We start from the raw sequence: 25,739 nt of genomic DNA, 5'->3' as shown, positions 1-25,739 counted from the left end.
TCATATTGCGCGTTAAAGAAATATTTATAAAATAATTTGGAATATTAAATAGCAGTAGGAATGACTTTGGGACCTTATATAAAAGAAGAAGAAAACGAAGGAGTAGAAGAAGAAGGAGAAGAAGCATCGAAAAACCAAAAATATCCAGTAGCATCCGAGCAAATCTTAAAAATTGATAGCCAGAATATCTCAATGGTTTGGATCTTCATCTCTGGTGTATTAGATGCAAGAACTTTGTTTATTATTGATTTCCCTGTATTAAAGGTTCGACAATTCTTCGAGCGTTTCCTAAAGGAAAACAAAAACTATAGTAGAATCAAGGAGAAATTGGATAAAAGTGGAAAGTCTCTCGTTATTGTTCGCCAGAAATTTGCGTGCATGATCGATAATTACTTCCAAGTGATGCACAGTCATTTAAAAGTTTCCTGAAAATCATACGTAGGGAACTAACGTTTTTAATTTATACTTTAGGCGAAGAGAAATTTGGAGAACGTACGCGATAAACTTATCAGACAACAACAACTTCGATTAGCCATGGAAAATGGTAACAGTGTAGGAAGCGATGTTCCGGAAGTCGAACAAATCATTGGCCGTGATATAGCATGTCAGGAGAAAGTTCTGATGAATTCGAACAAAGAACTTACACAGACGCAAAACGAAATTAGCAATTTATTGAAGGATCAACTTGAGATGCGGTCAAAACTGAAATCCGGCTTCCACGAGTACTGCGTAACGCTAGAATTTTTACCGCTTTACAACGATAAGTCGATGCAAATGTTGTTAGAGCCAGTTGAAAAGGAGTCCTTAGAAAAAATTAGACGCAAATTTAATCAATTTCAACGAGCAATGATGCGCAAGTTCGAGGTAACTATTTTCAGTAAAACCATAGTTACTTTGAATAATATGTTTAAATTTTACCCTACCGATGTTAGGAAAAAAGTAGAACGAAGAGAGTGCAATTCGACGACGAATGGGCATGTAAGAGTGCTAACTACAATCACTAAAAGTTACAATGCCCACTGTAACAATAGATACTGTTTCATGTAACACAATAAAAGCATTCACGTTCCATATTAGCGTAACCTTATTCAATGAGTAATTATTATCGTTAAGATTTAACTGAAGGGTACTCGTGTATTCGATGAAATAGTAATATAACGTAAATAAAGTGTAACTAATACCGCGATACGTATAACGTGAATAGAACTACGTGAGATCACAGACGAAGTTGGATTTCAGCTGTTTCGATAACGAGAAGGAAAGGCTCATATTCGCCTTCTTTCTCGAATTCCCGAAGTTGTCCGAAGTACCGGAGCTCACGTACGCATGTTTATACAGTAGTGTGCGTAAGTGATGGAGCAGTTTCATCTGAGCACCGGTCTGGCGTCTGGTAATACCGAAAACATTCTAGAGTATTGTCACAGACGAGGTATAGAATAACTAAGACTTAATTCCAAACACTACAAGTGCTAAATTCGAATTCCAGTATGAACTGATAACATGGAAAGTGATACAGCATGGTAAAGGGGCTCGCGAGCTTCGCCATCCGTGTGACAAAGAAAAGCATTTCATATAACGTCTACTCTATACCTCGTCTGTGATAGAAGTGTAATCTATACCCGTTGCACCCGTTAAGCAAAAACGTCTTCGCAATAAATGGATGTTACAGTACTATTCTGCATTATCCGTCGACCTAGTCCGACCGGCGCCAACTGAAATTACTCTATATATCATACCAACCAAGGGTGACGGTTTCTCATGACGTCATCCGTCGGGACAACATCTCCCGTTCCAAGGATGGAAGTTCGACCGGAACGAAGTGTTGTTCGCTGTTCGGCTGCCTGGCTAAACGGTTTTAGAAATCATTTTTAGAGAAACGTCGCGATACGAAAAATAAATGATATTCTGTGATTGTTCATACCGGAGAAAAAACATCGGTCGAGGGACACGAAACATCTCGTGGATACGCAACAAGCGTCAATGCACGAGGCACGCATCGATTTCACCGGGAAAACATGAGTGACGGAAACAACGGACAGATTGACGCGAGTCTCGCGGCTAGTAGCGCTCTTCGAATGCAATGCGAATATTTTGTAGGAACGGGTGAGTGCTAAAATATTGTTTATAGATAAAACAAACTGGGTTCGAGTGTCGGACGTAATTTGATCTCTATTGATCTCACGAAACAGCTCGAAAATGATTCTCTTAATAATTATGTTCTTAACGATTTTCTTTTGACATTTAAATGTAAGTAATTAGAAGTATTAATTTTCACTTTACCATTTAGCGTTTTGTACATTTTTACAGTGGTATTTGTAGTTATACAGATAGTAAATAATACTCTTGTATATATATCAAAGTTCATGTAACACCTGAAGCTCACCACCTGTTAACCATTTTGTAACATAATTTCCTATGCAACGTGTAATATAATTTTATTAGATTCAAACTAAACAAATGCAATTTTAATTTACATATACTGTGCTTTGTATAATAAAACCTTGCTGAATTAGTAGCTTTAAAACAACTATTTAGTAGGCCATGTCCTTTTTCGCTGTCTGTCTAAAATAGGCATGTACTACTTAATAGTAGTATTAATTGTCTCCCTAGTAAACTGAAAATCTTTGACATTTTATATACAAAATGTAAGAGAATTTAGAACATTTTTAAATTATAATATAAAATGCATACAAATTTTCGATCAATATTTTTCCAATCTTTTCCTATAATCCTTATTAATTACATATCCTTTAATCTTACTATTGTCTATAGTTACAAAACATGTACTTTTCAATATAAATGATATTATCGTTATAAAGATGTACGTCGGAAAGCAAAGGACATGGCACACCTGTAGATACAAAATGTTGGACTAGTGGAAGTTGAAGAGTAGAAAATAATAAGCAAAGAACAATAGTGCAGAAGATAGAAAAAGAATTGGTCGGTACGTAGTGACAACGCCATACAGGAGCAAATAAGGATAATGAGTCACGCTCAGCAGCATGTACTTGCAAGCGCAATAGTTCTCGCTCTGATAGTGGTCTTTGGCATTCATGTCTTCCTGTTTCCCATGTACACATCCAACCCACCAGCTCGTCACATAAAGATCTCAACGTACGAGCAAGCTCTTTGTCGTACCACCTTAAAGAATATCAGAGTACCACCAGAATGGAGAAATCCTTGTCCCAAATATGGAATAGTTTCGGCAGCCCAAGGTGGTAGACTAGGAAATCAAATTTGGGAATATGTTTCGGTATGGGCTACTGCTAGAATAACTGGGTTGGAACCATTCATGCCGCGTTGCATACTAAAAACTCTTGAGGAATACTTTGAAAATCTTAGTATTCCACCGCTTAGTTACATTGGACGATGCAATCTAGATATTAGTCAAGTTGTTAATTCTCCTGGACAATGGAACAGTACAGAACAGAATATCATCATACCAAGGTAAGTTACTCTCTATTATCTATAATGCCAGTCATTATAATCATTAAATATTTTTATTGATAGACATGCAGCTTACTGGTCTTTCATCCTGATGTGGTTGGACGATATACGAAGAGAATTTACATTTAAGCCAAATTTAAGAACTTATGCAGAAAGGGTATTGAAAGAGGTAGCAGAAGAATTTAACTTACCTGAACCAACGTTTGTAAGCATTCATGTACGAAGAACAGACTATGTAGACTATTTATGGCAGAAATTGAAAATCAGACCTGCTCCCGTCAGCTACTATTTTGCGGCAATGGATTACTTTATTGGCAAGTATAATAATGTAGTATTTGTAGTGACTAGCGATAATATAGCTTGGTGCAAGTATAATTTGCATAGTAAACGATATAGAATCAAATTTGTGTCCGATGTAAATGCAAAAGGTCCGGGCAAAGACCTTGCAGTTTTATCAGCATGTAATCACAGTATTATAGATTATGGTACATACGGTTCATTTGGCGCAATTTTAGCCGCCGGTGAAACTGTGGTGTATAATGTAACAACTTATTTTTCCACCTTAATTGCTGAAGTTTTGCCAAACTGGAAGATAATGAGTTGAATGAAAATCAAAAGAGCTCATTTCATGAATCTCAAATTAGAAATAACGCGTGTACAAACACTTTGTTAAAAATACTTTTTATACGGATTCAAACGATCGTTTCGTTCAATTTTAGAACGTGAAAATAACATTATTTAATGTTCATTTGAAAATTAAAACTGCTCAAGGATGAAATTTTTCTATAACATTATTGTATTGGGCACAAATGTTTGTTTATTGCTTATTATTTTAGTGAAGAATAACAGTTTTCTGAAATACCATATTCACCATTTTAAATTGTTAAATAATCAATTTTATTTGTAATTTTAATATACACATACAGGGTGTTCGGCCACCACTGGGAAAAATTTTAATGCGAGATTCTAGAGGTCAAAATAAGACGAAAATCAAGAATATCAATTTGTTGATTGAGGCTTCGTTAAAAAGTTATCAAAAAATTTCAAATCGTTCTAAAAAAATTATTTTTACTTACGGGGGTCAATTGCAAACATTTTTGGTGAATAGACATACCCCCGAAATCCTACGCACTTTCGAGAAAAAAATTCGAGTAGGTGCTGAAATTTTTCGGCGAAATTAAAAAATTTCAAATCATTTTAAAAAACTTATTTTCCATTGCGGGGATCAATTACAATCATTTTTGGTGAATATACATACCTCCGAATTTCTACGCATTTTCAAGAAAAAAATTCTTTATTGAAAATGTAATGTATTCTTGATTTTCGTCTTATTTTGGCCTCTAGAATCTTCCATTAAAATTTTTTCCAGGCGTGGCCAAACACCCTGTATACGAAAGGGCATACAATTGTTTCTTATAAAAGCTAAAATTAATCTCTAAAGCAGTTCCAAATTATTCAAATTTGCTCATTCTACCATTCCATTTATTATATATTTATATTGTTTGAACAATTTCTAAAAACAACAAAATGAAAGTGTATTGGTATATTTCACAAAATTTTTATCAAAATGATAAAAGTACAATGCTGATAAATTGCTTAAAAACGATGCGCGTAGTTTTTCACTTGATTATGGCACTATTAGATAAATCTTAGAAACCAGTGCACCTTTAATAATAGTAAGAAAATTTACATATTTTAAAGAATTTCTAAAGATCTAATGTAGAAAAGGGATACAACGGAACAATGGACCACAAATGTCTAAAATTAAAACAGATGCTTATTTTTTTTACTACTGTGATTCAGACTTATACGGCCCTGAAAAATTGAATAGATTCAATATTCTTTTGACGTAATGAACCAACGAGCTGAGCCTAATCTAAAACTTTACAGAGGAAAAAACTACTATGTTCACAGTGGTCGGAATTAGACACAGTAATTTTTGAATGTTCATATTGTTGTTTTCAAAATCATGAACACTTGACTAGTTTAGACTTTTTTCGTGATATAATGTAACAATCGAGAAAAGAGCATAGTTAAATGTACTTGCATTATGCATCTAATACGTCTTTCACGCAAAGACAAACTTGCAGATATAGAAAAAAAAAAAGTATTAATGATCTATGACTCTTATGATGTACAATGATTTCAACTGTGATTCTATTTCTTATTGTGCCAAAATTCTTAATATACATACACATATAAAAAATATATATACATATTGTTGCACGTTTGAGCAGAAAATCCAATATATTTAACAATTAATATACAGAAACAGAAGGAAGAACAAAAGTAATGAACTGAAAAATAATCTTTGGTACAAAAATAAAGGCGAAAGTAGAAATATAATCAGACAGAAAAATTGTTTATTTACAGTTCTCTTCATTGGCTATGACACTCACACACTTATATCTCTCCTGGCATGATTTTGTCAGTCGACTGACTTTCATACTTCCTCTTAACTCATTCATACCACTCTTTAAAAACATCGCTTGGAATTGACATAGAGACCTTTCTAATATACCCCTTCAATTACAGACTATTTGGTTTTTTCTTTGTTTGGTAGGGTTTGCCATAATCTTCCTTTGTCTATTCGCTAATTTAATCTCTGAGCCTCGCACTGGCTCCATAACTTGCTGCACGTTTGAGTAGCTTTTCATTGGCTACAGCACCCACTCACTTATATCTCGTTTGGTACGCTTTTGTCAGTCGACTGCTCTGACACTTCCTCACCCAAATTTTACTTTTAACTCACTCATTACACCCCTTGAAAACAAAATTGCCCGGAATTGAAATAGAGACTTAACACGTATAAACATATGTGTGTGTACAGAAAATATATGCATTTGTTAGTGTACATTGTACACATCCCCCTCCCCCTCCATCACACACACATACACACGCGCGCGCGGTGAAATTATATCTATACAAGGTATTATATAATGTTTACAAATATGCAAAAAAGAATGAATTATTTCTTCACTTAACAATTAAATATTTCCAAAACCGAAAAAATCAATAGATTGAAGAAAAACGTATTTTACATAAGCCCAGTATATAAGTGTTTCAAATTTATTAACCACGTGACCTGATATATTCGATTTATAATATTTTATAAATTAGTCTAGTCCATGTGTCTATGTCTATATGTTAACATGCGTATATATGTATATATACACATGTATATATATATAAAGCATCTTCAATGTATTTGATGCCTGTTAGTTGTTAATTATTAAAAAGAATTATGGTCAAGGAGATGATACGAAAATGTATCACAATTGAGAATTTATGAAAGTGTTGAGGTATAAATCAAATAGGAATAATTATAAATGAATACAACTTTCAGGCACTGATATGACCTACTCTGTACGTTCTCTGTGATGATTTTATGTAATTTGTATAAAAATAAGGCGGATATGCTGAAACTTATCTGTTTTACAAAATAAAAGTAGTCTGCATCAGAAGTCATCAATACTTTTTCCCTACTACAGTAGTGCCCACTTAAATGTCCACGCTCGGGACCGGCCGCGGTCATTTATGTGGGCATGGTTATTTCTCAGAATTTAACGGAGATAAGAAAAGAGGATAAGTGCGAGTGAGATACAATAGTTGGCACCCGAAACGACTGGCATCAAGTTACGCTCGACACTCGGGATAACCGCGGACATTTAAGTGGGTACTACTGTAATTGTATTTCACTACTTTTACGTTTCACTAATTATTGTTGATAACACACTCGGCAATCAGTCGGGGGAAAAACGTAGATTAGTTGTAATACAAATTTCAGATAATTTTATTAAAATGTTAGGAGCCTAGCGATTTGTGGTAACGAGACCAGCCGGCCCCAACCCTAGTTTTGAACTTACTGCCTTTATTTTTAATGGCTGGAAACCAAGTTCACTCTTTGGAATCCCGTATTCTTGTAACTTAGCTTCATATGTTCGAAGTAGATCCTCGTGTGCTTTGCAAACTTTTGCTAATTCATATTGGAGATCTTGTATAGCGCTATTCTTCCTATTCAATATATTCTGCAAAAGAAAAAACAAGTAATTCAAATGTAAAAAAAAAAGAAGAAAAAATTCAATGTTTTGAAAAATGTCGACCTCCAATTTTTTATTAGCATTGACAACAGTCATTGGATCCAATTGAGCAGCAGCAAGTACTTCACTGATCTGTGCTTCTCGTTGTTCTAATAAATCAGATAATTTTTCAAGTTTCTTTTCTAAAAGGACGTTCTTCAATCCTGTTTTTTGTTGAAGTTCGAGTATAGCCGAGACAAATCTTGAGTGTAGTTCATCCCTTTCAGATTGACACTAACGAATAAAATGTATTCTAATTAAAATGAAGTACTTTTTATACTATAAAGGGCGTGTTTATTGTTGATATACTTTTTCAAAACGTAATTCCAATACTTCGTTTTCCCACCTCAAGTTCTCGAAATCTTTCTGAATAACTGTTAATCTTTTTTTGGTATTCTAAAATTATTAGAAATTAAACCTTTTAAAATATAGTACAATCATCTTATGGAATTAAAAATACTAACAGTTAAAGATAGTTTATCTTTCTCGTAACTTGCAAGTTGACGAGTAAGATGCGCTAAAGACTCTTCGTGAAGCTTCAGATCAGTAGAATATTTTTTATTTTCAGTCGTTAATTCTCGTACTTGTTTCTTCATCCGCTCCTCGTTACTTCTCATTACTTCCATTTGTTCCTATAACACCAACAGCATTGTAACATCAATAATTTTCAATTTTATTATGATCATACCTTCATACTCTTAATCAAGGACAAATTGTTAAAAGTAATATCATTATAATAATTTTTCATTTCCGAGAACGCTGTCTCATGATTTTTTATTAAATTCGCGATTTGTGTATTTTTTCTCTCTTCCACTTCAGTTATTTCCATACGATGTTTTAGAGTTAGAGATTCATATTGGGTTGTTAACTTTTGTTCATATTTTTGCTCCATTTCTGCAGCTTCAGTTTCAAACTGTTTCGTTATTTTATCTATTTCCTCTGCATTTTGCTAAATAATGATGTTTAATTTTTATAAATCCGATCAACATTAAAAAATTATTTACATTTCTTTCATACCAATTTTAATGCACGTATTTCATTAACAAATGATAGCTCTTGTTCTTTCTGTATCTTTTTTAGATCTTTCTTATCTTTGTACAATTCATTTTCTTGGACTACATGATCATCTTGTGCCAGTTTAAGTGCAACCATGTGTTCAGCTTTGGTTTCTGATAGATTAATTTGATGTTCATACATTAAGTGTTTCACTTTCTGCTTGTATAATTTAAGTTCTGCTTCATGTTTTTCCGTTAGTTCCTCTTTCTCACGTTCTTTATTTCTTTATGAACAACAGATATTACATAAATACATAATTAAATATTTTAGTTAACTGTATTGTAGAAATACCTGACAATTGTACGTGTTTCATCTAGTTGATGCTTTGTGATTTCCCAAAAAGTTCTGAGCTTGTCTCTTTCAAGTTGAAAGAAATTTCTTTCCTCTCTTTCTCGTTCTAATTCCTCAAGTATCTTGTGTGAATAGACTTCTAACTGTTCTCTGCTCATTTTGGTTGTGTCTATTCCATCAACTGTATCTGGTGCTTTTGCTTTTTTTGGGCCCTATAAGATACAGATAAAAGAAAATAATGAAACAACTTATATCAATGTATAATACAAATTTGATTAATCATATTTATAATTAAAGTTTTAAAAACTTACCATTTTTACAAAAAGTCGCTGTTAGAAAAATAGGATAACAAAGATAGCTATATCAGTTACAATTTTGGGAGTTACTACAAATAATGATTTAATGTATTAAATTATAAACAACAATAATAATAACTGTCATTATAAAACACTTAGTTTTCCTGATAGTTATAAATGGTAGTAACAGTTCACTACTTGACTTCAAAGTAATGTTACACTATTTTGATCGAATAGTTGCTAAGCAACCAAAACTCACGATTTACGAGAGCTCAAGGGACTATAGTCTGCCACAAAAATTTTCGGGCACCGGTATAACTGTGACAATTGTGTTCTGTGTCTTTTATTTATTATGTACAGTCGTTTAAATAATAGGAGAGAAACGTGGAAATGACTAATTTTGAGGTCATAAAAATATTCGAACGTCATTTGAACATATGTTCTATACTCCTTAGTTTTGATAAATGATTAAGGACAACATTCACCTTGTGTACCAAAACACGCTAGTACACGCCTTAATACGACTTATTCTTACACGATGTTTATAAATATCATCGATTGTAGGGTTTATTGATAATCCAACTTCGCAGTCAGTATCTCAATTTCGAGTTTAGTACGGTTTTAAAACCAGCATACGAGTGCGAAATTCAATGTTTAGACGTGTAAGAGTGTGTATTGCGGCACGTGGTGGACATTCCGAACATTTTCTTTAGTCACCCATAACTTGAAAAGTTAAGGTATGTGGGACAGTTTTTAATCATTTTAGCGTGTAGATTCAGCTCCTTAAGTATTCACGTGTTTTGTTTCTTAGTAACAATATCATTTTATTAAAAGTGATATGTATAAAGAGTGCATTGAAAACTTAATAAATGCATGCAAATTTAATATTACAATTTACTAGACAGTATTTACAATCTTGCAATAACAATTTAAACAATGTAATACCTCATGCCAAATATGGAATCATTTATTAACATAAGAAAGTTACATTTGTTCCTACTCCATAAATATAAACGTATAAACAAATCTATTTTTATTATATTTTTAAATTCATACAAATGTCAGCTATAACGTCAAACATCGTAAAGTACGTATAGCAAAAACACTTTTTTTTTTTATAGTGCTATAGTACAAATATCCTCGTGACATTTTTCGTTCTGTTATTCGTCACATTGTAAATTATTATTCTATAAAAAAATGTTTAACAATAATGTTAGGTGTCTACATCTTGAGGCACGTTATGCGTGTTACAATTCAATAATGACAAATACCTAGTACATTACCCCCCCCATATTTGTCGAATTAAAAAAATGTATATAAATAATTTTTAAATATGGCCACTGACCGTCACACATATTTTATACAATTGCTAATAATTGTAACATAATGCTAGTTAATTGCTACATTCCGTAATGTCTGATAATCAAAATAAAAATAAAATATTCATAGTAATATGAATAGTAGTAATAGGTGTTAAGTACTTATCAAATTATTGCTTTCCGTGTTAGTAGTTTTGAATAATCGAAACCTTTTAAACATGACAAATTTCATGCCTTATATGTACGACACTAAATATGTGTCTATAAAAATGTTTAGAAAGGAAAATATGAGGTAGACCCAAGTTACTCGCGTAAAGCACATCCGAATAAGTTTTATGCAATTCGGTTTTGGTCCATTATAGTTTTTTTTTATACAAATTCATGCAAGGTTTGTGGCCACATTCAGTCTTTATGCAATAATCACGTAACACATTTCGAAACAATAACTTATTATAGTGTGCTTATTCAAATTTGTAATAAATACGGTCACATTTGAAAACAGTGTGTAGTTTGACATCAGGTCTCTGGCATAGATAAATTTCATGCACTATTGTAACTTCATATACAACATATACAATAATTCCTGAGAAATTAAATATTGTATAACAAAAATAAATAATTATGTTAAATAATTGCATAACCATCCTCATGAAAAAGATTCATTTCAGTTGGAGTATCAAATGGAATGCTATATATTATGCAATTGTCTATGGTTTTAGCTTGGTTCACCATTAAATTGAAGCAGGCATCCTAATGCACCGAAGTAACCCTGTAATCAAAGGAAAAAAATAGTCTTAATAACATCATTTTATATTTTACGAGTTAGATATAGGTGTATTTCATATGTACTCCACCTCATGTTCTAAGAAAAAAGCTTTCATCGTTCCTTTAGACCAATAATCCATAGCATAGGCCAAAAGTTTCATTGATATAGGATTTACCCTAAGGAAGTTACCAACGAACACTACCTGAAAGTCCCAATTTTTATTATTCTCATTGTTGTAAAATATTGCGTGTAAAATGAATTACAATTAATAGTTTCTTTACCCTTTCAATTTTTTCATTGACAGCACACATACGAGCAATAGAACCTATATTATTTGTAATAGTGACAAGTGTTGCACGTGCAAGATCTTCTTTACTAACGGCATTTCGACGGTCTTTGGAATTCATTTGTCCAAAACTGTATAGATAATAAAAACATGCAAGTCAGTCCCTTAAATAACAAATATTATTTTTCATAACGTATTTATTTAATTATTAAAAAGAGCACCTGCTTGCAACAAGATCTCCAGGAAGACAAAAAGGTCCGTAATCGCCACCATAAATGTCCTTAACCAATTTATCCACTTTAGTATTATCACCTCCAGTTGCTAATTCTATTGCTTCCTCAAATGTGTTGCATCCAGTTAATAAGCAACACAACCCTAAAAACGTACCACCACCTAGACTAAATATAAAATAACTGTATCAATGATAAATCTTTCACTGCAATGTTATGTATTAACATTATTGTAAAAGTAACATACCTGGTTCCAGAGATCCTTTTATAATTCTCTGGCCCATAAACTGCCAATATACTTACTCCTGACCCTATATTTACAAGCTGCAAAAAGTTGATACACAGTGTAACATTTAGTAGTTAATATATATCTTAATATTTAAAATATTATATGTACCAAAAAGGGGTAGGGTTCAGAAAAGTCATAAGGAACTTTCTGACATTTACTATCATCCGTAGGATTGGACCAATAATAACATTCATGTGGATTAGTTGTCTCTATATAAAGCATGCCATGTATTAAACTACCTAATTCGTCGAATTTTTCTAAATTCATATTTACTTCCTGCAAAAGACATATTTATATAAAAAATTAAGAACATTTATGTTTCAAAAATAGTATCAAAATATGACAAATATCTCACTTGTTTAAAATTTTTTTCAAATTTATATGCTCCACCACCAGTAGCACAAACTGTAGTTATGAGATTAGCCATGCCCTTAGACCTTGCTAATGCTAAAAAATTTCCCATTTCACTAGTAGGAAATCTAATAAAATGTAACGTGCCTCGTCTACCTCTAATACAAACATTATCCATCTATAATAAAAATAATATAATGTACAAGATGTGGTCTTGTTTATAAAGGTCTAAAGGATCAAATGACTGAAAGGACATACTTGTAAATGTGTATCTCGATAACCTGTTTTCCCATATGCTGAATTTTTAACTAAATACCGCCGAATATTTTTAACAGTTTCTATTTCAGCATCTGCTTCATCCCTTGTAATATCTTTAGGTTCGAAATAAACTAATTTGGATAATGTACCTCCTATATCCATACCAAACCATGGCATTGCTAAAAAAAAAAATAAAAAAAAAATGGGAACCAATATTATTACAATCAGAAATTTGAGGCTTTTTTTGGATATAAATCATGTTCTTATAAAAAAATTATCCTAATATTTTGTAAGCATTTAAACTAGCTTTATCAGGGGTCAAGTGATATATCAGTATCTGTGTGTTGTTTGACCCTTGAAGAGGCAAACTAAAATGCTCACAAAACATTGAAATAAATCTTCCAGAAGGACACAACTTACACAAAGTCTCAACAGTAGAATATTATTATATCAAATAGTACCATTATAACAAAATTTGAAACATTTAGGGAGTTTATCAACTAAAATGCAATCACTTTAAGCATAAAATATAAATTAAGCTTAAAAAAAGCAACTTTTATGCAAACAATAAAGGAATACAAGTAACAGGTGTATTATAAATTTGCATTGCATACATTTACAATATAAATAAATTTAAAAGAGTAAGAAACAGAAAATATGCACAAAGCTGTTAAAACAGTATTGTATACAAAAAAAAGCTCTCTGAACAAGAACTTATATTCTCAAGGTATTTTCCTTCTAATTGACTTTTATAAAGCTTTAACAATTAAAATAATTTTTGTGTATAGGAAATAATAATAATTAATAAATAAAAGTGGCAACTCTAAGCACACATACAATTCAATGACTCACAAGATGAATGGTATTTGGACTCCTTGGATGGTGTCTCAGCACCAGTGTAACCATTGGATGCCATAATTTTTGTAGCAATATGATTTTTATAACTCTGAGGACTCATTGTTGAACTTTAAGTTATTTACAATTCTCTCCAATATGATATATAATTCCTGGACTAAAAATTAGAAAAGATAAAAATTATATTGATACTATTATTCTAAAACTATGATAAAGCAAACTCTTTATATGTTTAAATGCCATGTCAGTATACTGGATTATTAATTATTATTTGATGCATTCATGTAAGAAACCAATAGTACATTATACATAAAATTTGTATTTCAAATAATTTCCACAAAGAATTGTATAGAATTTTGTAATACGACTAGTCTTTTAAATCATTTCTTTCGTAAACACATAATGATATGCTGAATTGTAACAAATAGCAAAGGTTACTTTAATTATGCATACCATGGCTGAAAAACTTGACTACATTATATACTTATTCAGATGATTATACAAACTGTGATAATACTTTTCAGTAAACTAGTTTTACTTTAATATATATTTCGATACAGTAAATTCGAATTAATAATACATTATACAATAATACGAAAATTTATATGAAATGCAGTAATTTATCACAACGATATAATGTAATAATTCTTGTGACATTCTCGGCATTGAAAACATACTTCGTTTTGCGTCTTACAATTGCGCTAAACAGTTTAGAGCAAAAGAAAAACGAGTTATATAAACAAATTTTAATTTAAACAAATGCATGACACTATGCTAATCACACGCTTAATCCACGCTAATCAAAATAAAATTGTTGTTTTACGATTTGAGCTCGATCCGATCAACAACAAACCGTATTTGAAAATTTCTAACTAAAACCATGATTACGTTAAAAATGATAAACCAATACGTATAATGTTATCTTCGTTTAAAACGTTAATCGATTTGACAAAATTCGTAAGCGTTAAAATCGTTGATATTACAAAGTGACGCTATCAATGTTTGTAAATGATCTAAAACGACAAGTCGTACGAGCGTCAGTAGTCAGCAGATACGCGTAAGCGCGTTCGCTTGGAACCACGAAACTATCACGAGATCGCGCGATAAACGACTCTTTTTTTGTCAGAATTTTGGTCAATGAAGAGGAAAAAAAACGATATTGACACAGAATGATATGTATGTCGTTACTATTGGCTAATCAACAGACACGCGACAGGACAAAATACAAGTATCACTTTCCACACGCTAGCCAACGATAGAGAAACGAAGCGAATGAAAATGTAATAACTGTACTGTATACGGTACATACAGCGTAGAGTGTACGAGGAACAAGAAGTGAAATGTTCTTACCTGGTACCGTCATTTCAAAGCAGATTAGATTCTCACGAATTATTAAGTTGATCTGCGAACTCGCGTGAATCAACAGATATCGAAGTTAATGATATAAAATCCAGCTGACCGTTTGATTGTCGAAGCGTAATTTCATTTTATCGATGATACGGTGTCAACGAATTAACATTGATACATAACTACTCGCAATTTTAAATAGTTTTTCAATTCATTAAGTTCTTTGGTGAATTAGAAAAACTGGTACAACTTGCATCACAATCACTGTATTTATCTAGGTATAGCAACGTCGCGCAATAGCAAACTGCTCGGCACTAACCAGTACTATCTCGCGGGCATGTAAAGATTGGTCGACGCGATACTCCTTCCTCTTTTAACCCTTATTTGCCTTTTAAATTCTCGTGACTATACTGGACAACGGTCACGGAGCCATGAAGTCGTTGGTTTATTAATTTTTCCTGTACCTACGTGTAACATCAAACTGCTGACGTCATATATCCGTGCTACTAAGATTTTCGTCAAAAATGTCAGACGACCGTGCGAAATAACTATGCGATGTCGTCACTACAGATTAACTTAAGTATTTTCGAATAACACAGAGCTAAGAAATATTTCCTTTCAGAAACGTGGGTTACAAAGTTCAGAATAAGATAGACTATGCTCGCTGTCGTCTACATATACGTGGTGTGTGTACTTACTATTTTGTAATCCGTCGATCACGTGTGTTCATATGATTTGAAATGTAAACAAAATCATGGCTGTTTTATTTTACGTAATTACGACTTGACGTCAAACCACAATTTTTGACATGCTGGTTTGGTATTCGTTATTTTCTCATTTTAAATAACGAAGAAATAATAAGGTAATTCTTAATTACTAAAAGCCAGTGACGTTGTTTATAGAATCAATAAATAAAGAACAACATGAAATATTTCACTTTTATTAAGATTTGATACTACTCATTTTTATATGTGCCTAATATTTAACTACATTGGGCACGTGCCATCATAGAAATCTTCTGTGCCTTTTGTATAATGTCTGGACAATGTCTACGACGTACCAGTTTACAATCTTGAAAGAAACCCTCGTTTCTAGGAAATCCATGAGATCCATCGGAATATGTGACCAATCCTTAATTAAAATAGTGGCTTATAAATACTATGTGAAATGTTATATACTTATAATGTTTTACGTACCTAGGCCCCATACACGACCACCACGAAATTCTCCTTCAAATTTCATACCATCCGATCTCCAAAATACACCATGGCCATGAAACCAGCCTTGCATAAATTCACCCTCGTATCTGATACATAAAACTTGTTAAAAAGTTGAATAACTTAAGGGACATGTTTCACAATAACATTTACTTTGCTCCATCTGGAAACACTATTACTCCTAAACCAGAACACAATCCATTTTGAAAACCACCGTCATAACGTGTTCCATCAGGAAGTAGTAAAGAACCAGCACCATGTTTTAAGCCTTTTCCATTCCAGTCTCCAATGTATTTTGTGCCATCTTCATATTTGTATGCACCATTTTTTACCACACCTATAAATAAATACTACTGTACACATTTTAATTTTCTGATTAGATATACACATTTTTTGAAGTTTGTAAGCCCGTAAGAAAGAAACTGAAATGAATTACTAGAAATTAAGTCTTACCATCACCCATGCTTCTGGTATACTAAAAGCATTAAAGAGTAACTTTCAGGTTTCAATCCTATTACAGAAATCAATTCTTTATTCAATTATGTACATTATATACAATATAGCACAGATACAATATAATGAATCTTACTTTCTACACTGTTATACAAATACTATATGCTAATCTATTATAACAAAAATTTTATTATTTTTTTTACATGTATAAACAGGTACATATAATCCGCGTTTCGGATACGCATTAAAATAAAAATAAATGTCCATGTTTGTAAATTATAAAATATTTTATTCGTAACTAATTTAATTTTATTTAAAATAAGTAATCATTGTTTTTCGATTCCTCCTGGCGCGCCAACCAAAAACCACCGCGTTCTTGCTTTTGCCGCTGCTTTTCGGACCAAACGTTTTCGGTCATCAATTGAAATTGCCAATTTTTCTAATACATCTTGCTTGTACGTATTAATTAAAATCGTCGGGTAATTGCAATAATTTGTTAAACATTCTAAAGCTGCTATTCTGACTCTCTGAAATATTTAATGGCATAAAAAACATAAAAGAACATATAAAATAATATTAAGTGATTTTATAATTACCATTGTTTTACTGATGGACATTTGAAAAAATCTCGGAATAAAACATTGTGCTTTATCAGAAAAAATTGAATGTTTAGTTTCTAATAAAATTTTTAACGTTATCAACGTTGAAAAAATTAATTGCTCATTATCAAGAGATAATGATTCTATTAAAAGGGGAACCAACTGGAAAAAAAATATTCATCATTACATACAATTATAATAGGTATATTAACATTTAATTAGTACCTTTGTTAAATGCATCAACAGGAGATCCATAGATACTTCTTCTAACAGATACACTAATGCAGTTAAATAGTTTTGTCTGGATAAATTCTCGAATTCGTGATTCTTTCTTATCAAATGTTCAAATACTCTTTGTTTATAAAAGATTTTGATTTTACAAAAATTTTCTTCCACTAAAACATCTTCCAGCTTATTTGTTAAAATTTTATATTCCTGTGCAGTATGATAACCTACTTGATCATGTTTAAAAGTATTTGAAAGCTATATAGACAATATTTAAAAAAAATATTAAATATAAAATATAAATCATGTAAAAAATCACTAGCAATTTTTTACATACCTCGTCCAGAAAGATTTCAACGTTACAGGAACCTTTTGTAATCACGGCTTTCGTTAACCATATTTGCAACAAAATTGATGCTTTCTTGACTTCGATATCGATATTTGACTCCAGATTGTTACTTATTTTTTCTTTAAGATACACCAAAACATGTTCAAAGCATTCATTATCATCATTCATTTTGTTTAGTATAACAGCAATAAATTTACACGTTATAGATTGTATATTCAGATGAATGCTGTTAAGTGCTAAACTGTACAATTTTTCTAACAAATTCAAGTTTATTGTTAAATCAACATTTGGACGTAAAGGAATGAAAATATTCATTATTAAAGCAGCATTAGTTTCTGATATGTTTTCATTTAAAGTTATAGCATAGGTGTTAGCGATCTTTTGCTGTTCTTCGGACGTAAGATTTCTTACGATTAATCGACAGACATTTAAAATCAAATTTAATCTTTGATCCATAGGACTGACATTAAGAGCGCGCAATATTTCAATGATATTACACTCGTTATGTAGATATTGTTGAATATCATAGTTAATGTTTTTTGTAGTAATCAACCTATGGAGACACGTTAAAGCTGTAAAGCTTATTTTAATATCAACAGCGTTTGTCTCGTTTACAATCCATGGAAGAACTTTAATACCTAATTCATAAGTTTTAGCAACAGCTGCTAATACTTCTAATTTACGAACTTTTATTTCTGTTTTCTCCTTGTCTGAAACATTCAAAATATTAAATCTATATTCTAAAATCAAACATGTTAAAACATATTCTATCAATTTACCAGTATCTAATTGAAACCTCTCTTCTACCAAAGCTGATATTTCACGCGGATACAGGGTAGCAAAAGTTAAAATAGATGTGTGGCAAATTGTTCTTATTTCTTCACAGCTCGCTTCGATCAGACTACAAATTTTATCGTAAAGTGAATTTCGATGTACTTCGTTTAAATACAAGCTTTGTATTGTTAGCCCAACCAATATTCTTGACTGTAACTCTGCGTGCTGTATCGAGAGTTCATTTAAATATAATTGCGGTATATCTGTCCATGATAGCTCTGGAACACCTATACCAAATATTATTTTACATTTAAGATATTTTCCAAGAGCTTATGTCTTGTAATATATAAAATGTATATTTACTCTTAATATTAAATTCATGATTACAACTGATTTTAATAAAATTATTTAATGTTTCTATTAAAATAATTTTGTCAGTTACTGAAGTCTTGGTAGAATATTGGCCAAGACATAATGGTACTATTATTTTTAACACCTGTACGCATGATTCTTTATTCACAGTTGCTATGCATTCTAGCAATTTCACAGATGATTTAAATAAACTTAGTTGTACATCATACAAGGAAGATCTTGTATCTACGATCATATTATCAATGAAACTTTCACAGAGTTTGGAATCATTTGATATAACTTTGATTATGGACGTGACTGTTTTCAAACTTGCATTTTTTAATTCTAAGTCTGTGCCATACATAATTTCTTTTTTCGAAACTGACCACAGTTCGTCCAAATGTGGTTCAAGGCCTTTTATATCAAATGTTTGTGCACCATTGCATAAGAGTTTCAAAGAATCCAATTTGGCAACTTTCAGATTGGAGACTAATTTATCAAGTACAAGAGGTATACAATATTCAGCAAATTGTGGTATAGCATAAAGACAAGGCGCTAATTTTTCGGCTAAATCATCGCGCGTTATTTCTATTCCTTCTGATCCTGACTGAAAAATGTCAAGTTAAATTACAATATACATTCATAAATGATAAACAATTGAAATGTTCATTGAATGAGCTACTTACAGGATTGAAATCAACTGGAAAATAACATGCAATGACTTCGAACATTTCTTCAGTTAAGTGGCCTAATGAAAATTCTTTCATAAAATGTGGAAGTATGTTAAATAATAACAAAAGATTTGTGGGATCTCTTTCTCCATCAATAGAACTAATGACTCCATAAATAAAGTCTGGTCCCATAACTTTTAAGTCCTCTAATCTATTTTGTAGCAATGTTGTAAATATTAAATATATATTACGACGATCACAGGCTAATTGAGATTGGCATTGTACATTTTCAAAAAGAATTCTAAATAAACGTTCTGGTGAATCATGGGGTAAGTGATTCATCTGAACCTGAAATAACAATAAAAGTGAAATATAATAGCTTGTTATGATTCTTTGCAACTGTACAATGCAATACTCACAATTGCTAAAATCCCTTTTAATACTGCTGGTATGATATTACAATGATCTTTAAGTCTATCGCAATAAAATGTTGTTATAAACTGTAATTCAGCTTCGTTTAAATAATCTTTAGGTAAATGCGATAAGATAGAAGACAAAGCATTGATGCCATTCTCCCGTATAATGGCATTTTTATCTGTTACAAAAGGCCCAAGTTCTTTCACAATTGCATAAAGCTTCACATATCCAGATTGTATTTCTAAATAAATAAAAATGATTAGAAACATTCTAAAGTAATACACATTTTGTTAATATAATGCTAAATTTATCCATTCATTTATGAAAATTGATGTACAAATTAATATCATTAACTTTCAATTTTCTGTTCAATTCACGTCAATTCAGTCGATTGTGGTACATCATAAACAAGTTTTCTTTACGTATGTGTGGTCAGTTTTTATTCATTTTAAGCATCAAGGCCAATCATCTGCATGCATAGACAGAACAATTATGGTAATTAATACACACCTGTGGCGATCTCTTTACATGTCGTGTTCAAAGTTTCGTTATCAATGAATCCAGTAAGAAATTTTTCTTTAAAAATTCTATTTGTAAACGAAGCCATCACAAACCATACCTTCTTCCTGAGTTACTTAACCTCAGCGTAATAATAAAATATACCTCTGTCGAATTTTTACTTTAACTGACTTATTCGCTGCGAATCGTTAAATGTAATTCAAGCAAAGAGTGTTTAAATATAATTGTTCTGTCACATTCAATGCGTATCAATGAAATATTGTTGAAGTTCTAGTGTGTGTAGTTTGTTTTATTTAACTTCGAAATCCATTTAGAAGCACATGAATATTTCAGGTTAAGTCACCGAAGATTCGATTATAGCGCCTCTTATGGTACCGATTTGTAATTTAGTGGATAAGATGGACGAAAATGGCATGCGAGGTGTTGTTAAATTTCAGTGAAATGTTTGGTCACACCAGCCGCCTAGAATGGGAGGCTGCATAGGTATAACGAGGGCAAGAAACGCCTCTGTCGACGACACCACAGGAAATTCGACGAGGGTAAATTCAGGTAAAAGTTTGATCGAGATTAAGTGCGCATAAACTTCGATCAACAGCAGGCTAACCTTGAAGATATTTCAGCTTTTCCATTACCTTCGTACCTAGCATTTACTGCGTGTTATGACTCGGTATTTACATACTATTTGTTATCCGACGGGGTTGAGTAATTAATCGTATCTGAATATACCGTGACGTTTCGTTGCCAATATCGACCGTAATATTTTTCATATAATATTACATTTATCGTTTCTATTCCTTCTCCGTAAATATTTGCATTTCAGGATTGTTATTCGCTTTACTAGAGTTTGAAAACAAAATATATTACTCTGTAAAACAAAATAAGTCTTCAATAGGATACGACTGTTTTAATTTTTATTCCATGTTAATGTATTTTTGTATCATTCGTAGAAAAATATAATTTACATTTTCTAGTCTAAAGATGTGGTTTATATATGCAGGAAATTCAAGGAAAAATCATCCGCTATGCCACGAAGTCATTAGGTGGAAGTCAGATGTACCTTTGACAGAAGGTCAACTCAGAAGTAAAAGGGATGAATTTTGGGATACAGCACCTGCATTTGATGGCCGTAAAGAGATATGGGACGCATTAAGAGCTGGAGCAACCGCGGCAGAAGCTCAAGATTATCAATTAGCACAGGCTATATTAGATGGGGCTAATATTTCTGTGCCAAATGGCTTTTTAACAGAATGTTACGACGAGTTGGGAACCAGATATCAAGTCCCTATTTACTGTTTATCGTATCCTATTAATATTGTGAAAGAGGATAGTGGACGAGACTCACCTGCCGATTGTTCAGGTAATATGATCAAATTTACTGAAGTAAATGTTAATTTTTAAAATAGTAACAGTATTATATTAATTGCTCATAGAACCAGTTGATAGTGGAGTTGAACAGACATTAAAGCTTAGATTATCAACTACATTAGGTGAAGTTAAATTGCCTGTTTACAGCAAAGACACTATTGCTACTGCTAAAAAGAAATTACAGGTGTGTACAGAATTTTTCATATTAATATAAAATGTGCATTAATGTATTATGTACAGTGTATTAACAAAGATTTGTAATTTGCTTCTTTTTTCTTTCTCTCTATAATAATTATATTAATAGAGTCAGGAGGGTTTGGAGCCATCTCGTCAAAGGTGGTTTTTTGGTGGCAAACTATTAGGTGATAAAATGCATATAGAAGAAGCAAAAATTCAACCAGGTTATGTAATACAAGTAATTGTGAATCCTGAAAAATTGGATGACAGTCCAATGAAAACAAGCTGAACTAATGTATACGTAAGATACGAGTCACATTGAACCAACCTTTCTAATAAGCACTATCTTACACATGTTCAAGTAAGAATACATTTTTTTTAATTTTATATCATGTCATTGTTAAGGGTAGAGCAGCAATTCTTGAAGTAATTTTTTACAATAAATTGCACTTACAACGTATTTCTCGTAATATACGTAAATGTTATAAGAATCGAATACCATTGCGTTTAAATTGTAGGTTGTGATTATTTAATTTTCATTAATTTATACTAGATCAAATGAAAAATACTTCGAAGTGTTAACTGCACACAAGAATATACTAAAGAATTCTGATTAAAATTTATGATGGTTTTTAAAGTTCAACGCATACAAAAAGAAAATTTAAAAAATTGGCTTAGAAGTAACATTTAATTCATAGCTGGAAAAGTGATTATACTCTAATTCTGATATTGTCAAACTTATTTGTTACTACCAACGAAGGTGCTGGTGCTGTAACACTCAGAAAACCAAGTATACATGTAGAAAATTATTCTGTGCTGCTTATTGAACCATGTTGCATAATTATATGATGTAAGAAATAAGTCATACATTTAAAGAAGATTGTAATAATAATAAGAGAATTACATAAATATTGAATATAAAAAAACATCAATGGACAATAGTGAAAAAAGGAACAAGATATATGCTGCTTGTTATGATGCATTTTTTCTCATTTTTTATAAATTCCATTTTCATAATTTTTTTTGAATCTGAAATAAATAATTATAATTTTTATTCAGATCAAATTAGTAGGAACAATTATTAATATCTTCTGTTACTTTTGCATAATATATGTAGGACATAAAATTGTTTGATACTTTACTTTTGACTTGGTTCTTTAAATTTTTGTAAATGAATTGTGAGTGTTTATAAGTCGTAAGTTTGCATTATTTGATAAGAGTATATGTTTGGCCTATTGATGGCCTAAAATCTACGATTCCTTCCTGCAAGTACTAATAGGATATTGAATAAGGTCTTCACAGCCGAATAATGCACAGAGAAGAAAACATAAGACTAATATTGATTAGCATGTGGCGCAGAATGTATAATTTTTACACAATTTTATCAGCACAATCGTTTTCACATGTATGTTATTTGTGCTTATGATAAAACTGTTTACACAATAAAAAAAAAAGTACTGCTAGTTCAATTTTAAATGGCACTTAATTCTTACTTCTGCTCCACATGTTGCACGAAAAAGAAAAAAAATTGTCTAAAGTATAATTATACAAAATGGCATATTATGCGTGTGAATTTATTGACTGTACTAACATGGCGGTGATAAAGTTTGTTTCTTATATGCATTGATCATAAAATTATAATATATAGTATTGCGTGTGGGTGTATGTATAATACATAATATATAGATTATATATGTATACAAATACATATATCAGTTCCACTATTCTCAATTTGAGTGTCAAAACAGAAATATTTAATCTTATAAATAACTTATTTATAAATCGGTTAATCACGTGCAAGTTATGATGATATAAATGACTGAAAGAAATCGTTAAAAGTATGAACATAAAAGTGTATAAAATCCTGTTCATATATATATAAAAAAAAAAAAGAACGAATTTTTATGTTAACTATGATGCATTTTTTTGATATACATATATATTATACATAACGGTGCAAATAAAGTTGCACTTGTTGTCAGTCTATAAATATAAGAGTTCCGCATGCATATACCATTCTTTTATCTCTCTGCTAGATCATTGTGTTCAAAAACTATAACTTCTTTATACAAGGTAACAAAATTTTTTTTACAGTAAAACAATTAAAAAATACTTTTGATTTGATCAGGCATGTGATTTCTTTGGTAAAACAGTAAAGCTGTTTAAAGTATTATTTTACGTGTTCTTAAAGTTCATAAATATCGAAATAGTAATTTCGGATTTATGAACAGGACATTCGTTATCCGAATGTAATTAACAATAGAAGAATCCATAGTGGTAGATTCTGATTTTCATCGAATTAGTATTTGATGATAAGTCTATAAATATGAAAACCAAAGGTGCACTATTAGCTAAATATATCTATAACCACTCGAGAAAAGGAAAGTCAAAATTAAGGAAATCCTGCTAGATCGATGTTTGCTAGTAACTATACATACTTCTTTAACAAGAACGATCGTGACGTATGTACGATGGTATAGATTAAAATTATATTAAAGTTAAAAATATATTTTTAAATTCATTTTAATGTTAAAATATTTTTCTAATAATCAACAATTAGTCTGTAAAAAGTTAATATAGCGAAAACAATTTGGTTCGGAAAAATTTAAACTTGGACGAAAAAGTAACACGTAATCTAGGCTGTTACTACGTCACTATCGTTTTCGTTGATACTTATTGTTTCTAGTAAAGAAGTAAAGTACTAAAGTACTAAAGTAAAGTTTCTAGTTCAACATTTTCTGGATATATTAATATTAGATCTATGGTTTTCATAAAAATAGACTTACCATCCTATATCAATTTTATTGAAATCAATGCTGTTACTACCGATTCTTTCCTTGTAAGACATAAGATTCTCAATGGAATAACAAATTCTATCAGACTGATATTAGTTTTGCGATATAGGATTTGGGTTACTTGCAATATGTAAAAGAGACTGCATTAAGTTCTTTTTGATTAATATTCAAACAATATAGAAACATTATTTTGTGCATAATATCAAGTAAATTATGTATCCTTCATACATATCCATACAAATGTCTTATTAATTATAAATGTTGTGTTTCTTTTTATGTGGTGTAATTTCTATTTGTATGAATGATAAAAAATCATTTTCCTTTAATACTCATAACCATATAATATTGAATACAAAATGTGATGAGGCATAATTGCCATACAATGAAAACGAGAGTAAGTGTAAATAAAAAAGCATTACAATAATGAAAGTGCAATTCGAAACGCCTAATAAATATTGCTGCTGCTTAATATTAATGTTGCTATGTTGGACCAATGCATATAAGGCGTTTTAAATAAAAAAAAAAATCATAGAATGACTGATTGGAGATTAGGTAGAACAACTGCCAATAAAATAAAGCTGAATTCACTGTGTTGCTAATCAGAAGTTATTAGGGAATACGATATTATGAACAAATTTTTGGAATATTAACAAAAATACTGTAATTAGGTAGCAGTTATTAATTAAGCAGGGTTTACACATTTTTTAAAGTAATTGAACATTACTATCGAACTGTTTAATAATACTTACCAAAGCTGGTTTTTTCAATTAGATGCAGATACTAACATCATTTAATATTTGATATATTAAGCATTTAAAAAATCAAATGATGTTAGCAGTCAGTTTGTTTCAATTTATAGTCTGGACTTACAATTAAGTCAGATCCATAAAATGCGGTCTTAATGAATTACGATAAAAACAAAAATACTACAGATATTACATAATTTGTTTACTTCTA

At 31.1% G+C, this 25,739-nt stretch overlaps 7 protein-coding genes and 1 long non-coding RNA gene across 10 annotated transcripts; 4 read left to right on the top strand and 4 right to left on the bottom strand.

Moving 5' to 3' along the window:
* Positions 1-60: 60 nt before the first annotated feature.
* On the top strand, positions 61-429 carry LOC143346256 (uncharacterized). Its single transcript, XR_013080387.1, has 2 exons — positions 61-195; positions 265-429. It is a non-coding gene; the product is annotated as an uncharacterized LOC143346256 (long non-coding RNA).
* A 105-nt stretch (positions 430-534) lies between these two features.
* LOC143346115 (uncharacterized) lies at positions 535-1,004 on the top strand. The gene is made up of 2 exons (XM_076773888.1): positions 535-864; positions 933-1,004. The coding sequence occupies exons 1-2, from the start codon at positions 535-537 to the stop codon at positions 1,002-1,004; spliced, it is 402 nt and encodes a 133-aa protein (XP_076630003.1).
* Positions 1,005-1,295: 291 nt separating this feature from the next.
* On the top strand, positions 1,296-6,911 carry LOC143346251 (galactoside 2-alpha-L-fucosyltransferase Sec1). Its single transcript, XM_076774188.1, has 4 exons — positions 1,296-1,390; positions 1,670-2,103; positions 2,820-3,447; positions 3,511-6,911. Exons 3-4 carry the CDS (start codon positions 2,984-2,986, stop codon positions 4,049-4,051), a joined length of 1,005 nt encoding a protein of 334 aa, XP_076630303.1. The 5' UTR covers positions 1,296-1,390; positions 1,670-2,103; positions 2,820-2,983; the 3' UTR covers positions 4,052-6,911.
* Positions 6,912-7,041: 130 nt separating this feature from the next.
* Gas8 (Growth arrest specific protein 8) lies at positions 7,042-9,353 on the bottom strand. Its single transcript, XM_076774181.1, has 8 exons — positions 9,185-9,353; positions 8,874-9,085; positions 8,544-8,805; positions 8,215-8,475; positions 7,991-8,158; positions 7,836-7,922; positions 7,551-7,760; positions 7,042-7,475 (listed from the first exon to the last, which is right to left on the bottom strand). The coding sequence occupies exons 1-8, from the start codon at positions 9,185-9,187 to the stop codon at positions 7,260-7,262; spliced, it is 1,419 nt and encodes a 472-aa protein (XP_076630296.1). The 5' UTR covers positions 9,188-9,353; the 3' UTR covers positions 7,042-7,259.
* Positions 9,354-10,111: 758 nt separating this feature from the next.
* Fbl (pantothenate kinase 3 fbl) lies at positions 10,112-15,661 on the bottom strand. Of its 2 annotated transcripts, none has more exons than XM_076774186.1 (10): positions 14,874-15,661; positions 13,506-13,680; positions 12,669-12,847; positions 12,415-12,588; positions 12,168-12,335; positions 12,018-12,094; positions 11,762-11,938; positions 11,536-11,671; positions 11,343-11,456; positions 10,112-11,257 (listed from the first exon to the last, which is right to left on the bottom strand). In XM_076774186.1, the coding sequence occupies exons 2-10, from the start codon at positions 13,624-13,626 to the stop codon at positions 11,204-11,206; spliced, it is 1,200 nt and encodes a 399-aa protein (XP_076630301.1). In that variant the 5' UTR covers positions 13,627-13,680; positions 14,874-15,661; the 3' UTR covers positions 10,112-11,203. The 2 variants fall into 2 exon arrangements, with proteins under 2 accessions (XP_076630301.1, XP_076630302.1); XM_076774187.1 differs by having other exon boundaries at positions 13,521-13,680.
* A 133-nt stretch (positions 15,662-15,794) lies between these two features.
* On the bottom strand, positions 15,795-16,596 carry Rtp (MORN repeat-containing protein retinophilin). Its single transcript, XM_076774194.1, has 4 exons — positions 16,541-16,596; positions 16,241-16,424; positions 16,067-16,176; positions 15,795-16,001 (listed from the first exon to the last, which is right to left on the bottom strand). The coding sequence occupies exons 1-4, from the start codon at positions 16,548-16,550 to the stop codon at positions 15,853-15,855; spliced, it is 453 nt and encodes a 150-aa protein (XP_076630309.1). The 5' UTR covers positions 16,551-16,596; the 3' UTR covers positions 15,795-15,852.
* Positions 16,591-20,573, bottom strand: Mms19 (MMS19 nucleotide excision repair protein). The gene is made up of 9 exons (XM_076774177.1): positions 20,437-20,573; positions 19,929-20,167; positions 19,525-19,857; positions 18,851-19,445; positions 18,493-18,774; positions 17,702-18,423; positions 17,365-17,622; positions 17,137-17,301; positions 16,591-17,067 (listed from the first exon to the last, which is right to left on the bottom strand). Exons 1-9 carry the CDS (start codon positions 20,531-20,533, stop codon positions 16,867-16,869), a joined length of 2,892 nt encoding a protein of 963 aa, XP_076630292.1. The 5' UTR covers positions 20,534-20,573; the 3' UTR covers positions 16,591-16,866.
* Positions 20,574-20,854: 281 nt separating this feature from the next.
* Positions 20,855-25,706, top strand: LOC143346252 (ubiquitin domain-containing protein 1). Of its 2 annotated transcripts, XR_013080386.1 has the most exons (5): positions 20,855-20,994; positions 21,443-21,802; positions 21,876-21,994; positions 22,115-22,348; positions 22,541-25,706. XR_013080386.1 is itself a non-coding variant. In XM_076774189.1 (4 exons), the coding sequence occupies exons 1-4, from the start codon at positions 20,913-20,915 to the stop codon at positions 22,274-22,276; spliced, it is 723 nt and encodes a 240-aa protein (XP_076630304.1). In that variant the 5' UTR covers positions 20,855-20,912; the 3' UTR covers positions 22,277-25,706. The 2 variants fall into 2 exon arrangements, 1 of the variants encoding a protein (XP_076630304.1); XM_076774189.1 differs by having other exon boundaries at positions 22,115-25,706.
* The last annotated feature ends 33 nt before the right edge of the window (positions 25,707-25,739 follow it).

This window comes from Colletes latitarsis, chromosome 10, assembly GCF_051014445.1.
Source record: "Colletes latitarsis isolate SP2378_abdomen chromosome 10, iyColLati1, whole genome shotgun sequence".
Lineage (NCBI taxonomy): Eukaryota > Metazoa > Arthropoda > Insecta > Hymenoptera > Colletidae > Colletes > Colletes latitarsis.
This window is presented reverse-complemented; position numbering and strand designations above follow the sequence as displayed.